The sequence below is a fragment of the Muntiacus reevesi genome, chromosome 3 (genome assembly GCF_963930625.1).
Source record: "Muntiacus reevesi chromosome 3, mMunRee1.1, whole genome shotgun sequence".
Lineage (NCBI taxonomy): Eukaryota > Metazoa > Chordata > Mammalia > Artiodactyla > Cervidae > Muntiacus > Muntiacus reevesi.
Window position 1 is genome coordinate 35,216,384 of NC_089251.1, and position 16,844 is coordinate 35,233,227.

Consider the following 16,844-nt stretch of genomic DNA (forward strand, 5'->3'; position numbering starts at 1 on the left):
AAAGGGAGAGGATAAAAGGACATATATAGTTGTAGAAAGTGAAAGTCGCTCAGTCATATCTAACTCTCTGTGACAGTCCATGAAATTCTCCGGACCAGAATACTGGAGTGGGTAGTCTTTCCTTTCTCCAGAGGATTTTGATCTTCCCCACCCAGGGATCAAACCCAGGTTACCCACATTTGCAGGCGGATTCTTTACCAGTTGAGCCACAAGGGAAGCCCAAGAATACTGGAGTGAGTAGCCTATTCCTTCTCCAGCTGATCTTCTCCACCCAGGAATCAAACTGGGGTCTCCTGCATTACAGGTGGATTCTTTACTGACTGAGTTATCAGGGAAGCCTTACACATAGTTGTAAGCCATCTATATTTTACTTGAAGTACTAAAATGTCAACTCAAAATAAACTGTGAAAGCCCATACATAAATAAAGTCCCAAGAACAAACACTAAAATAATAATATAAAAAGATGTAATGAAGATAAAAATTAAAACTAAAAAATATTCAAATAACTCAAAAGGTGCCAGGAAAGGGATAACAGAAGAACAAAAAATAGAAAGAGAAAATAATAATAACAAATGGTAGACCAAATCCAACCATATCAAACATAACACACCAAGTAAATGATAGACACTATGAGACTAAATTTTAAAAAGACACATAAAATCCAACAATATGTCTTCTACAAGAAATTCAATTTAAAAAAATACATAGATTAAAAGTAAAAGAACAAAAAAAAGTAAAAAGATAAACATTGCTCATTATTAGAGAAATGCAAATCAAAACTACAATGAGATATCACCTCACACCAGTCAAAATAGCCCTCATCAAAAAGTCTACAAACAATAAATGCTGGAAAGGGTGTGGAGAAAAGGGAACACTCTTGCACTGTTGGTGGGATGTAAATTGATACAGCCACTATGGAAGATGTTATGGAGATTCCTTAAAAAACTAGGAATAAAACCACCATATGACCCAGCAATCCCACTCCTAGGCATATACCCTGAGGAAACCAAAATTGAAAGAGACACATTTATCCCATTGTTCACTGAAGCACTATTTACAATAAGCTAGAACACAGAAGCAACCTAGATGTCCATCGACAGATGAATGGATACAGAAGTTGTGGTCTATATACATGATGGAATATTACTCACCCATAAAAAGGAACACATTTGAGTCAGTTCTAATGAGGTGGATGAACCTAGAACCTATTATACAGAGTGTAGTGAGTCAGAAGGAGAAAGATAAATACCATATTCTAACACATATATACAGAATCTAGAAAATTGGTACTGAAGAATTTACTGATAGGGCAACAATGGAGAAACAGACATAGAGAATAGACTTATGGACATGAGGAGAGGGGAGGAGAGGGTGAGATGTATGGAAAGAGTAACATGGAAACTTAATTACCATATGTAAAATAGATAGCCAGTGGGAATTTGCTGTATGTCTCAGGAATCTCAAACAAGGGCTCTGTATCAACCTAGAGGGGTAGGATGGGAGGGAGATGGGAGGGAGGTTCAAAAGGGAGGGGATATATGTATACCTATGGCTGATTAAAAAAAAAAGTAAAAGAACAGAACAGATATACCATGCAAATACTAATCAAAAGAAAGCTGATGGCTATATTAATATCAAAGTAAAATTCAAAATATGAATACCATCAGAGATAAAAAGAGACATTACATAACAAAGAGTCAAATTATCATGAATATATACCAATCCTAAATATGCAGGCACCTAATAACAAGAGCATCAGATAGAGAAGCAAAACATGATAGAACTGAAAGGAGAAAGAGGCAAACAAAAACCTGGAGACTTTAGCACTCCTCTATTGGCAATATACATAACAGAGAGAAAATCAAGGATATAAAAAACCAAACAACACTGTTAACCAAATTGACCTAATTGATGTTGACTGAACATTCCACCTAACAATAACAGAAAATATGTTTTTGCAAGTATACATGGAACATTCAGCAAGATAGGAGCTATAAAACAAACCTTAACAAACTTTAAATAACTGAGATCAAACTAAGTATGTTCTCAGACAATTTCAGAATTGAACTAGAATCAGTGAGAGATATCTTGAAAATCCTCCAAGTATTCAGAAATAAATATAACTACAGGTTAAAGAACTAGAAAATATTTTTAATTGAATGTAAATGAAGTTTCATTGCAATAGAATGAAATTTGTACAATGCAGCTTAAGTAATTATTAGGGGGACATTTTAACATTACATGGTTATATTTGAAATAGAGGGCAAAAAATCTCTAATCAGTGATCTTAAGAAATTAGAAACAATTAGAGCAAATTAAACCCAAGGCAAACAAAACGAAAGAAAGACAAATGAGAGCAGAAATCAGTGAAATTTAAATAAGAAAAATAACAAAAGAAATCAATATCACAGGGTCATTTCTTTAAAATTCAATGAAATTGGTAAATTGGTATTCTCTACCCAGAATGATGAAAAAGAAAAAAGAAAGATGATGCAAATTACCATCATCAAGAATAAAAGAAAGGGCATCTGAGCCTACAAAGATTAAAGATAAATAAGGGAATATTATGAACAACCTAAGTTATATTAATTCAACAAATTAGATGAACCAATTTCTTTAAGGATACAAATGACTAAAATTCACTAAAAAGTAAACAGATAATCTGAATAATCCTCTAATTAGTATTAAATAAATATATTTAGTATTTAAAAACCCTCCAGCAAAGACTACACCACGCTAAGATGGCATCAGTACCGAATTCTACAAAAAATAATTCAAGAAAGAAAAACCTACAATTCTCTTCCAGGAAAAACAGAAGAAGAGGGAGCACTTCCCAACTCATTTTATGATCCCAGGATTACCTAGACCCTAAAGCCTGTCAAAGATAGTGAAAGAAAACTATACCAATAACCTTCATGAACATGAAGAAATTCTCACCAGGTATTAGGAAGCAGATCCAACAATATGTAAAAAGTATGATAAGTCATAACCATGTGGGATTTATCCAGGGAACTTAAAGCAAATTCAACATTTGGAAGTTAAATAGTGTAGTTCACATTTACCAAAGAAGAAGAAAAACCACATGATCATCTCAATAGACGATCAGTCTGAGGGAAGCCAGACACCAGGACACAAGGATGTTCCAATAGGCCTGTGGAGAGGACCACTTGGCGAAGAACAGAGACCCCACCAGTAGCCAGCATCAGATAGCCGGTCATGTGAGTAAAGCACCTTGTAAGTAAATCCTGCAGCCGCAGTCAAGCTTTAGGATGCCTGCCGTTTTAGCTGATAGCTCATGAGAGATTCCACGCAAAAATCACCAAGTCAACTGTTCCCAAATCCCTAACTCATAGGAACTATAGAAGATACTTATTTATCATTATTTTGAACCACTAACTTTGGGGTGATTTCCTATGCAATGTTAGATAGCCAACACCTAGAAATACAAATTAGAACCACAATGAGATGCCACAACACACTGGCAGTGCCAAATATTTTGAGGGATGTGGATGGAGCAAGTAGAACTCTCATACATTACTGACGGGAGCAAAATACGGTACATATACCTTGGGAAAACGTTTTCTCAATTTCTAAAAATACTAAACATGCATTCACCACACAATCCAACAATTCTATAAGGGATTTAAGAGAATTAATAACATATGTCCACAAAGTGAATTATACACACAATGTTCATAACAGCTTTAGTCATGAGAGACCCAAACTGGAAACAGTCTAAATGTCCATGAACAGATGAATGGATAAAAAAATTGTTGACCCTTAAATAATGCAGAAGTTAGGGACACCTATCCTCCTTGCAGTTGATAATTTGCATATAATTTATATTTGGCCCTTCCAATACAGGGTTTAATTCCTCCATACCGGCTGTTCCACACCAGTGGATTCAACCACCTGTGGACTGTGTAATATTTATTGTTGAACAAATCCACACATAAGTGGACCCCCTCTAAGTTCAAACTCAAGTTGTTCAAGAATCAACTGTATGTTCATACAATGAGATGAATAAAAAGAAACAAATTACTATTATAATACACACCAACTACACAAAAAAATCTTAAAAGCATTAGAATTCTAAGTGAAAGAAGTCAGATACAAAAGACTATACTGTGTTTTCATCCACAGAACAGACAAATCTATTGCAATAGAAATCAAATCAGATATTGCCTAGAGCAGGAAGTATAGGGTTCATTGCAAAAGGTCAAGGAAGACCCTCAGGGGTTGACAGGAATGTTCTGTATACTAATTAGGAAGGTGGTTACACAGGTGTACACATTTATCAAACAAAACACTTAAAATAGGTGCATTTTATTGTATGTGAATTCTACTTCAATAAAATTGAAGATAACCATTATATAATGCTGGTCATAAGTTCAGACACCAGGTCAAAAATAATCCTTCCAGGCCAAAAATAATCAAGTGTTCCTGCTCACCTCCTTTCCTCCCCCTACCCCATTCTCTTTCTGTCACGCTTTCAGTTTCTTTTACTGTATCTGTGCATCTCCATATCTAGAAAATAACCCCTACCTTCTATTTTCCTGGGTTACCTCTTCTTATACATTCCTCTGTTTTCCCAGTTTTATCTCTGTCATTCTCATTTTTATCTCTCTTGATATAAATATAGTTGTGCTTCTGTCCACTTTTTCTGTCACTTCTAAACTCTTTCTCTCTTCTTTAACTGACTTGAATATAAGACCAAAGAGTTTTGAAATTTTGATTTATTACTTGAATATTTTGTTAAATTTAAGACTGAGTGCAAGAAATATTTATGTTTTATTTAACTTATTTTATTTAAAATGAAATTATGAAGAGTTATTACATGTTCTGTGTTCATAGTCCTTGGTTGCTACTTTTCCCTCTGAGTTAATGACCTCACTTGTAATAGGGCTCGCTTTCCCTGCTTTAGGAAGCGTTTGAAGCATCCATTCTGGCCACCAATGGAAGAAATGCAATCAAGAACTGGGGAAAAAAACTAATACTTGTTGAATACCAACTGTGTGTCAGAACTTATTATATGCCTTATCCTATTCTCACTGTAACTCAGGAGATGGGTATTATTTTTCTCACTTTACAAATAAGAAAAGCCAAAATTCAAAGAAGAAAATAAGTAGCTTTGGGCAATAAATGGTATAGGAGGGCTTCAATCACAGATCTTTTACTTATTCTACTATGGTTTATCCAAAGTCATGTATGGATGACAGCTGAACCATAAAGAAGGCTGAGCACCGAAGAATTGATACTTTCGAACTGTGGTCCTGGCAAAGACTCTTGAGAGTCCCTTGGACTGCAAGGAGATCAAATCAGTCAATCCTAAAGGAAATCAACTCTGAATATTCACTGGAAGGACTGATGCTAAGCTGAAGCTCCAATACTTTGGCCACCTGATGCAAAGACCCAAGACATTGGAAAAGACCTTGGTGCCTGGAAAGATTGAGGGCATGAGGAGAAGGGGATCAACTCAATGGACATGAGTTTGAGCAAACTCTGGGAAATAGTGAAGGACAGGGAAGCCTGGTGTGCTGCAGTCCATGGTATCACAACGAGTTGGACATGACTGAGCAACTGAACAACAACCACCACCCACTATTTAGAACAGGACCTTTTACTTTTGACTTTATAGAAGTCCAGTTCCTCGATAAGAAAATGTATAAATGAATGGAGTTATATCCATATAAAGGAATACAGCACAGCAAATTAAGAAAAAGAAAGAATGAATGTTGGTGCACAAAATGACTGATGAATCCTACACAAATAATGCTGAGTAAGAAAACTCAGACACAAAATAATATATACTATATGATTCCATCTACATGAAATTCAAAAATAGGCAAAACTAATTGATGATATGGATTATAAGGATGGTTATCTTGGTTAGGGGTTGAATACAGACTGCCAAAGGACAGGAGGGAACTTTCTGGGGATGCTAGAAATGTTTTGCATCTTCATCTGGGTGACGATAATATGGATGCTGTACATGTGAATTATCATCACGCTGTACACAAGATCAATATACTCAATCCACCTTATTTGTCATCCTTCAATTAAAAAACAAATCATTTTCTGATGCTAAAACACAGGACCTATGTCCCACTACCAGAGATACATTTCCAGAAAAGTCTGAAATTGAGCAAACTGATTTCAATGAAACAATCTCACTTTAGGAACCTTGGAGAGGGGCTTTACAAACACTTTTCAATGTTTCTGAGCTGTTAACTGAAACTTACGGCCTGCCTCAAAGTCTGGGATGTTGCATAGCTGCTCTGAATGCCAAAGGCTGGGGAAAGTATTCATGGATGAAGCAGAATCTTAGCACCTGTCATGATTCTTACATATTCATTTTTCTACTGCCTTACATATTTATTTCTGAATAAGCCAGAGTAAGGCTTCCACATAGGTTATCTCATACAATGCTCACAACAACTCTGTGAGGTAGTCAAGACAAGATCTGTGTTATCTCCTTTAGGAAAACAAAACCCAGAGGCTCAAGGTGTTTAAGGGATTGCACAAGATTTCAAATCCAATGAAGGCTAATATCATAAAAGAATCTAGGCCTCCTAGCTCCTAACCCAGTGTTCTGTTCACCAAAAAAATATTTATTTTAACTATGTGGGCTGAGAATGTAAAAAAGATCTACAAAGAAGTTCCACCCATGCCCAAGTTCACAAATCCATATTCTGATGAAAACTGAATAAAATATAAGTGAGAGAAAAAACCATAACCAATGGTTTAAATTTTCCTTTTGATTTCCTTTGGTTATTTGCTTGATTTCCTTTAAGCTTGCCTAGATTTCCTTTGTTTTACTTTCATACTTTTTTTCATACCTACCCTTTAGCCTTCCCTTACTCAAGGGAATTCAGACCGCCTACCTCTTCATGTACCTGCTGTCACTTAGCCAGAAAGGGATGAGTCGAGGAACAAAGTCTCTTAATTAACAATGTGGTTAGGTGTATCTGCCTCAAAGGAGCTTTCTTTCTGACATGTTCTTGGGCTTCCCACTTTCTGGAATGTCTATGTTATATTACCAAATGGATTTGATAAACTTCCCTGGGAAAGGACCTAAGCTATGAACAGTCCTACTGGAAAATTAATCATAATATTTCCTGAAGAAAAAATAAAGCTATTCTGAGAAATCTTGCTCACCCAAAAATATATGGGATACCTCTCACCCCCTTACTATCTCACCATCAGGCCAACACTTGCTTTGAACTGCTTCAATGTCACACCTTGACTGTGTGAAAGAACCCAGGTAATCACTAGGTTAAGAAACACTGGCCATACCCTAGATTGGAGGACAAGGCAATGGCTCTAAGAAAGAAGGCATTCCCAGGGTTCCTTACTAGCTATTTGCTATTCTCTCTACATGACCCCCGGACCTATAACCATCCTCACCAATACTCATGTTCATCTACTCTCAAGCAGAGATGATATCCATGTGCATCTTTTGGAGGCAGCAGCTCAACTACGGCTCACAAAAAACGCCATCTATAAGATGCAGTGTGGATGCTTAACAACTTATTTTAGGTTAAGGTACTTTCTTAAGACAGCCTCCCATTCAAGTCCCTGGGCTATGTGTCTCCATGGAATTTCAAAGATTTAATTGCTTTTCATGGGCTCAGGTCTATTAACCACTTAGGACTTTGCACCAGTGGGGCTTCCCTGGTGGCTCAGATGATAAAGAATTCATCTGCAATGTGGGAGACCTGGGCTTGATCCCTGGGTTGGAAAATCCCCTGGAGGAAGGCATAGAAACCCACTCCAGTATTCTTGCCTGGAGAATCCCCATGGACAGAGGTGCCTGGAGGGCTACAGCTCATGGGGTCAAAAAGAGTCGGACATGACTGAGCGACTAAGCACAGTACAAATCTGACAATGAATGATGAGGCTAGAAATGTACGGGAAGGGCACAGCTCCAGCTAATTACAATAAAGGAGTTGCCAGAGGTCAGTGATCCAGCATGTCTATGGACATGGTAAGGCCTGGACTACACAGATCATTCTGAGGGAAGATCCACTATTTGAAAACTACTGCTCTGTAATGCCTCCATCTTTTTCTTTCTCAGCATTAGTTTCCTTACTTTCACAAAGTTAAGACTTTGTTTATTTCTATAGAAAATAAAAGAACTGGATTGTAAATATGCCACTTGGTTCTCTGGACTGAATCCAAGGTTAAAAGGCCTATAAGAGAATAATAGTTGATAGGAATAAAGTAAATGCCACACCTCAACACCTCTTTTCATCTACATTTCTGGCAAAGACAGGTCTTCCGTGATGGAACAATAGAAACTCATCCTGGTCACTCATCATTTCCTCTGGATCTCACTTCTCATCTCTTAGGAGTTAGAAGTTAGTTGTATGGGGAACACACAGTATCACAGTTGTTGCCAGGGCTGCCACATATTGCCACACATGAGGACTGCCCAACTCCAGATGGCACCATTCAAATAGGCTAAAATGTATATGGAAGCCTTGTAATTGCAGAGTGCACAACCTGCACAACCAGAGGCTGGAGTGCTGCTGCTTCTAGGAAAAAATATAGCTGTTTATATTGATGGAGCAGTTTATGATGTTTCAGGTTTAGGGTTAAGAGTTACATGTGCTGTTACATGTGCTGTGCTTAGTCGCTCAGTCATGTCTGATTCTTTAAGACCCCATGGACTGCAGCCTGCTTGTTCATGGGGATTCTTCAGATAAGAATACTGGAGTGGGTTGCCATGCCCTCCTCCAGGGGATCTTCCCAATCCAGGGATTGAACCCAGGTCTCCCACACTGTAGGCAGATTCTTTACCAACTGAGCCATCAGGAAAGCCCTAAGATTTACATGCATCACCTAATTTAATATTCGGGACACAATCTTGAGATAGGAACTATTTACTATAACCATTTTCAAATGATCAAACCAGGCCTTAAAGATTTTAAGAAATGTTTCCAAGTCATGGCTATTGCCCACCAAATATTTATTATATGACCTTCTGAAAAAGATAATGTAAAGCTTTTTGTCTATTTACATGTTTTGGTTATTTATAGTATGCACCTGAGATGATTCCCTTAGTGGAAAGAGCTCTGATTTGAAGGCAGGATATGTGGTCCCAGTCAGTATTCTAACACATCCTCTAGCAAGTCATAACCTTTCAACATATAAATGAAAGTTTCCAGGTCTAAAACTTTCTACCTAAATGACCTTGAAACAATGTTATCAAACTTCTGGATTCCAATTACTCTACTTACAAAATAAAGCAAATATTTGCCCTTCCTAATGTATGATTGGTAAAAACAACAAATGTTAAAATGATTTATAAATTATAAAGTCCCATACAACTGTAATAGGATATTAATAATGATTATTTTAAAAAGCAAAATGTCCTTTCCAAATCAGGCTGGGCAAATTTCTATGGAGTGTTGTCAGGCAGTAATCCTGAGAGTGGCAATAGGCTACAACTTTTGCTCACACAACTCTCCTTCTTTTCTCCTACCCGCAGGCCAGTCCCTCTTCACCTTCTGCAGACAAACTGCCTTATAAATGCTTTCATTTTTATTAATGATACTACTCTCCTCCCACCTTCCACATAAAACCTTTCATGAACCTTCTTTCTCTTTTGTAAATTTGTGAGAGGATCAATAGGATTTAGAAGAAGCTCATTTTTCAAATAGCTGTACATATTCTCAGCATTTCAAAGGGTTTTCAGTAGCCAGTAAGAGTTCACCAAATCTAGAACTGATCTCATCTTCTCAAGATCCAAGTACCTTTTGTCTTGCCCAATGACTTGATGCCACACACATTAATAAATATATCTTCAATGCACAGTGCTGGGTGAGTGTGGCTCCCCCTACTGAATATACAAAAACCCCAGAGAACACTCTGTTTAATCTAGGGACAAAGAAGAATAAACTCATTAATTTCAAAATAGTGTTTTCAAGATACCAACAATGTTCTTGTAAGCACGTCCCACAAACTTCAAAGATACATATGCAATTATTTTCTCTTCCCCCTGGTAACATCAAAATCCAGAGGCTCTCCAGAACTGCATCCCAAAAAACCCAACTGCTGATGCTGTTCTCCATCCCAGCTCTCCCGTCTTCTGCAGCTTCTCAACATTTGAAAATATAGAACTGATTAATTATGAATGCTGTGGCTTGTCTGACCCACATCTCACCTTACTCTTTTGCTCCTTTGGAATTCCATTCCATAGTCAGAGGAATATCAATTTCAGAAAATAAGGTTTCCCTGATATCTAACCTGAAGTTTCCTTCTGCGAGTCTCATCCTATTACTTCTGTGGGCCACGCTAAATAACTCTTCCCCTTCACTGCCACTCTCCCTCTTCAGGGATTTGTGGATTGTTACCATGGCTTTCCCTTCATCACCACTTAGCCAAGCCATATATATTTAATTTTTTTCGTCTTTTGTCATAAATCAGTCCCTTCAACTCTTAAATCAGCTCTTGGCTCTTCTCTGGACTAACTCCAACTCTCCCAATTCACCTCCAATAACTGATATCCCTTCTGGGAGCTCCAATTTACTCTCTATCTTCCTTCCCTCTCTCTGCCCTTTCCAGAAATGAAATAGGAAGGGACTAATAGATATGTGAGTTCAAGGGTCAGGAATATTGCATTGTATATACCTACTCTAAATTGCTTAGGCTTTTCCACAGTACATATAAAGTCCCAAGTCATATATCCCCTTTCCTGGAATGAGAAGACAGGTATTAACAGTGAAACAACTCCTCCTATCCCACAGATTGTCATCCTCTAGGCTTCTGCCTGGAGGATGGCAGAAGCAAGATGTCAAGATGTTTACACAACAGGTTACAAAGCAGAGCTATGGGCAACGTGGTAGCCTCCAGGCAGACACCATTTTTGAGGTTTGGGCTGACCCAAGATAGTGTACATCATTTGTATAGCCCCAGTAACTCTCTGTACCTCTTTTCAATGAATGGGTGTTCTGGGGAACTACTTCAGACTTTTCACATGTTGAGCCCATTTATGAATTCACAATAACCCTCAAAGAAACACCATTAATATGTCATGCATTATAAAGTCTCTCAGACATCCTTTTGTTCTCTCAGATAGCCCAAACTGCAAGTGATATGGAGGTATTGCTTTGTTCTAACTAGGTGCTTTTCCATTTTTTACCAGATTGCTAGTCACGGTCTGCTCAGGTTTAGTACCCTACCTTTAGTCTGAGACAAATGGGCTATCCCAGGCCCCTCAAAACAAGGGTTGGCAGAAGACCCATCCTCTCTACTTCCTTCCCCACAGACAGCCCCATCAGCAAGACCATTCCCCTCTGGATTAGACCATCAGTTACTTGGGCAGAAACAGGGAGAAATTTACTGAGCTATGCCTATCTTCCCTTCACTTAATTGAAGATCCTATGACACAGAAGAGTTAAACACCTTTTCTGTAAGTCAGGGTCTATATAAAAAGAATAAATCCATTTCCTCAAACAAGATAAGTAGCAAAACTAGTCCAAGTGTGACTGATTGTTCCAAGTGTGAGAACCTAAACTTCAATTTTGATACAAGAAAATGAATGAAACCACAATAATATATGTTGCCCCAAACATTAAACATTATACAGAAGGGTGTGCCTAGTCCCTCCACAGGAAGTCTGCAGTAGAGACTATCAAAATGAGGCTGGGGAAGCAGTGATAAGGCGAGAAGCTAGTCCTGCATGGCCAGCTGCCTAACTGCAGACAGCATATGTCTCAGAGCAGGAGAGTCCAGCCTGTTCCAAGTGTGATCACCACAAGGCCTGAAGTGCTTTTCAATAAGCTGTCTGTCTCTCTGGAGGTCATGGGGAGCTCATTCAGTTACACTTAGTGTCTTATTTGATCCCATCAATAATCATTTGATCCCAATACTGCTGAAAAATGCTTGGCTAAAATTTCTAGGCTTTTAATGGCAGAATCCTGGCTCTTTCTAAAACTAGCATTGCTAGATGTGTCAAATGATGCATAAGGGCTTCGTCCTGCTGCCAAATGAACTGTGTTGCTGAGGGAGGATTTGGGATGTTCACTGTGCTTCCCTACAGCCAGTAGCAGAGCAGCTCCTAGAGCACACTAATCTCTACATGAAACTCCCTCACTCAGCAGCTCCAACTCCTCATCTAATGCTTGACTGGAGTATATTCTTCAAAAGCATTAAGCGTGTGACTCTCCAGAGGCACCAGTGATAACTTCAAGCAACCTGCTTGTTTATAGTAGGTAAGTTCAGAACTATAGAAAGGACCCCTTTGCCTATATCAACAGCATATAGACTGCTAGGGCCTGCCTATATAACAAGAAATGATAGGAAAGTTTCAGAAATGCTCAGAGACATTTAAGTCGGAGAAAATCTGCATTCCCAGAGAAGTAATTTTTATATCCATTACACAAACATTAGGCACTAAAAGAGAATGTTGCATGTATAAACCATGGAAGCCAAGACAACATTAAAGCACAGCTGTTCTTTACAAAAGTATCTGTGGTGAGACAACAGTATTGATCTCTATCTCAGTTCACAGAAAGCACTATCAAATTCATCAGATCCTGTCTCTTGCCACAGGTTAGTATAAATTCCAACACTGAACATAAAGGGGTCATTTTAGGTGCCAATACCACTAGCGCTAATGCTGAAACATGCATCCAAACTCTGTTTTCCAAGGGGACCACATACAGGTATATTTTTTCTGCAATGACTGAGAAACCTCAGCTTTAGAATATCCCTGCATGAGACTACTGGGTATACGTGGGAGTGTGTGCGTGCGTGCGTGTGTGTGTGTGTGTGTGTGTGTGTGTTGGGACAAACATGGAAGATACTTGTAGCTCTATAATAGGCTTTTTTTCAATGCTTTCCATCCAATTAATACAGAGGCATTAGTAACCAGTGAAGCATGAGAATTTCATTTATTTCTGACAACGGGAATGATAGAAAAGACGCCAGGTTTTACTCAATGAAATTAGTGTAGGCATTTAAAAGGCATGCTTTCTCTTCTGTGCTTTCTCATTCATTTACATTTTATATTTTATTCACAAGCCTCTCCCCAATGGTCTTACAAAAGAAACATCCATTCAAAACCACCTAGTTTTCCCAGTCAAAGGATATTATGAGAAGAGTTAGAAGTAAGTGCCTAAATACATAACCCCAACTCAGTGAATGTGGGAAGAAAATGAGAGTAAATGAAATATAAGCCTCATTTCAGGAGTCTCCAGCAGCGAGATCTGCAGAGAAATGGGCCTTTCAGAAACAGGCATTCAGATCTGCTACCACAGATACTCAAGCTAAGAACTGGAGGGAAGGAACTGGGGGCAGGGAGAGAAAGGGAAATCAACTACTGCCTCTTCCCGGCTTCAGAGTGACTCCCCTAAAGGAAAACAATCTTGGCTACTTTGCTCCCTCTCTCCACAACTCCCTCCATTACCCTGTTGCCTGTCTCTTAGTTCCTCTGGGTCTCTTCCAATACATCTGAGAGGAAGAACAAGAGTCTGTAAGTGGACAGGAACTGGGGCTAGGTGGAGAGCAGAATGAATTAATGAAGAAGAGGCCATTCCTAGGTGAGTCAACATTTGAAGAGGATAGCTGGGTGGAATTCAATAATAAGGAGTTCTATATTCCCTGAGAAAGTGTATCACATTCCCCAAATTTGTGGAGGCCAGGAAGAGTAACAAAGGGAAAGGAAGAAAGGTAACAGTTGAGATCTAGAACTAAGCTCTCAGAATGCAGAAGTAATAGAGGGATTTCAACTGTCTTAGGAGCCACAAATAAAAGACATCCGATCTTGGCTGCAACCTCGTGTCTGTCAGTAGAAACAGTCATTCTACCAAGAACAGGAAACTCGCCCCCCCCCCACCCCCGACTTGGTCGCTGAGAAAGAAGGGACAGTCCCTTGAGGGGTGACTGCGTTTATGGAGAAAATATAGTATAACTGGGGAAGAAGATTTGAGGGAGGAAAAAGGGCTGAGGTTTTGGAAATCGGGGTTAGTTGACAGTGGTTGCAAATTGATGTGTGTAAAAAAAAAAAAAAGAAAGAAAAAAACAACAAATCCCGAACCACTCAGGCGGGAGCTGCTCACCGGTCCCAACGATCTGGAAGAGAAGGCGGGGCTGGGAGGCGCGGATCGCGGCGGACAGTCTTCCCTCTCTGCCCACTTCCGACACCTTCTTCTCCGGCATCAAGCGGATCCTCAGCCGCCCTTCGCCGTGTCGAATCCACCAACTGAACAGCTCAGTGAGATTGAACTGAAGCAGCCCCGCAGTCGCCTCCTCTGGAGGCCCGACACAGCCTTCAAGGATCGCCTCCTCTCCAAGCTCCAGCACCAGCTGCTTGGCTCGCCGAAGCTTGCGAATCGAGCCTCCCTTCAGCACCCTGGACAGCGTCCGGGCTTGAGCCGGGGTGGGAGAGCTGGCGCCTGCTGTCCACGAGACCCCGGGTGGTGGCCCCACCAGCCTAAGCAGTGGGGCGCAATCTAGAGCCAGCGAACCTCGCGCCTCCAGCCGGCCAGCCCTCGGCTCCGAGGGGGACGGCGGTGGCAGCAGCAGGTCCCGAGCGTAGACGCGAAAAAGCGAGGGCACGACAAAGTCCACAGCCAGGCTCTTCCTCTGCAGGCGCGAGTAGCTAAGCGGCTCCCGGGGCTGCAGGGCCGGCCCCGTGGCCGGAGAGCCCACGCGCTGGCCGGTCTCGATCCCAGTCCCGGAGCCTGAAGCTGCCGTTGAAAGCAGCAGCAATAGCAGCAGCCACAGAAGCCTTATGGCTCCCATCCCGCCAAAGGGTGACTGTTTATGCTAGAGCTTCGATTCCCCGGGATCCAACCTCACCCTCCGCTGCCCCTCAGATGAGAAGGGGTTCCTAACAGTCGTTGGTCCTGACAGGCTCCTTCCACCAAATCTCGGGGGACTGTCCGTGCACTAGATTTCCTTTCCTCCAACTGCAAGGAGGAGAGCAGGAATCTCAATAAAACGGGGCTGGAAGCTCAGGGGCGTGTCAAGAGACCCTGAAGCGCGAAGGGCTCAGCAGCTGGGACCCTATGCCTCTCGCGCGCCGTGCAGAATGCCGCGCCCCCGCCCGTTGATCGCCGAGCTTTGGAATGAGAGAGACTACTATGGTTGACGGGAGACGGCAATTAGGTACCGTCCTCTCCTGCCCCTCGCGGCCTGAGCTGTGGTCTGTCCACTCTTGAGCGGCCTCTAACCCTCTGCAACTTTTGTGCCGGGAACAGTGGCTCCGAGCTGGTATTTGGTGTCCTAGCCGCCTCCTGAGCTGCTTTCGGCTCTTCTGAGCTCCTCTTCCGCGTCTAGCAGGGAAACGAGGGCACCAGCTGTTTTCTCGCGCACCCTCCCGCGATCCTCCGCAGCGGGAGGTCTTCGGACTGCACTACTAGCTGAACTTCTGGACCTGAATCGAGCCGTTCCGCTGCGGAGCGGAGGCTCAGGCCGCCGCCGCGCAAGTTTACATCGTCCTTGCTCTCCTTTCCCGTCTGGTCTCAGAGTTCTCAGGCACCAAAGCGGGCCCAGCGGCAGAAGCGGAGTGAAAGCATTCAGGGACCAAAAGCCCGAAATCTTGCTGCCCTCTCCTCACTCATCGGCAGCTCCTGCGGCTTCAGTGGCTGGGCAGAAGGGGGCCGGAAGTCGCCTCTGTGCCCCGCGACCCTCTGGGCCGCGGCTGCCAGGGTGCCAGCTGCTACTGCCGCTGCAGCCCCGGGAGCCGCTCTATCGCATCTGCCTGGTGGCCCGCCACTTGCAGCTGGCGGAGCCGCGAGCGCGCGCCGAGAGGGGCCGGGCCGAGGCGGGGGCGGGGTTCGAATGCCAGCTCCTCACCGCGGCTGGGCCCACGCAGCCCCGCCCCGCCCCGCCCCGCTCTCCCGCCAGCCAATGGTGCGGCGAGGTCTACTTCTTATGCAAATTTGCAGAGGACCACCCCCCACCCCGCTTTCATTGAGAAAAGCACAGAGCCCGCCCTACCCTCCCTCCACCCCTCTTCCCTGCCTCGCTCCTCCTCTGCCAGATTCCCTGCCCTATGTCGCTTCTGTGTGAACAGGAGCGTGTATTAGATAAATAGTAGGACTGGAAGAGGACTTTGTAATCAAGTATTCTAATTTCGCATTTAAGGGAAGTAAACGAATCCGACTTCGGAAAAGCAGTTCTGGAATAAAACTGGAGGCCAGGGGAGGGGAGAAGGGAGGAGCAGCGTGACACTGCCAACTCAGGGCTTGGATTAGGGCCCTTAGACAGTCTTCTCTGACCCTTCCATTATTTGAACGCATTCCTGGAGAACCTGGTGATCCCATCATCCACATAGGATAAAATGGTGCGGAGGTCGGGGGGAGCTTTTGGGGGGTCCCGGGGGAGGGTGGAAGTGGCTCGCGATCTTTCAGAGTGGCGATTCAGCTACAACAAATATTTCAGACGGCAGTCACTCCGTGTTTTCTCAGAATGGTGCTTAAATATGTGTTACTTCCTTTACTCCCTGAAAGGTAAATATTTTAAACTCTAGTTTTACAGGAAACTGAGTCGCAGAGATCTCAACTGATTTTCCTAGGATCACATAGTCCTACGTGCCTCCCAAGCTCTTACTCATGCCTCTTAACCACTGCTCTTAACCATACCCCTCTATGAGTAACAGGCTAAGAAGTCTAGAAGTGACTTAGCTAGAAAGAATGATCTGGCATTCCTGTTCACAGTCCTGGGAGTGACAGTTCAAAACTGTAGGCCATTTCTGTAGCCCTGTGAAGTCAGGGCTGTATCTCCAGTCTCTCTTCATCTCTCTTGAGCAGCTATCACAGAACCTGGATAATGGCTGTGTTTATAACAAGTGGTTCACTACAGTCGTAGACAAAACTACAATCTTTGGTGC

At 42.0% G+C, this 16,844-nt stretch overlaps 1 protein-coding gene across 1 annotated transcript in view; it reads right to left on the reverse strand.

The window, feature by feature from the left end:
- Positions 1-14,752, reverse strand: part of ALK (ALK receptor tyrosine kinase) — a 704,322-nt gene extending 689,570 nt beyond the window's left edge. The window contains exon 1 of the mRNA XM_065928786.1: positions 14,068-14,752. Within this exon, the coding sequence (XP_065784858.1) occupies positions 14,068-14,752 (685 nt within the window). The remainder of the gene's footprint in view (positions 1-14,067) is intronic.
- Positions 14,753-16,844: the final 2,092 nt, after the last annotated feature.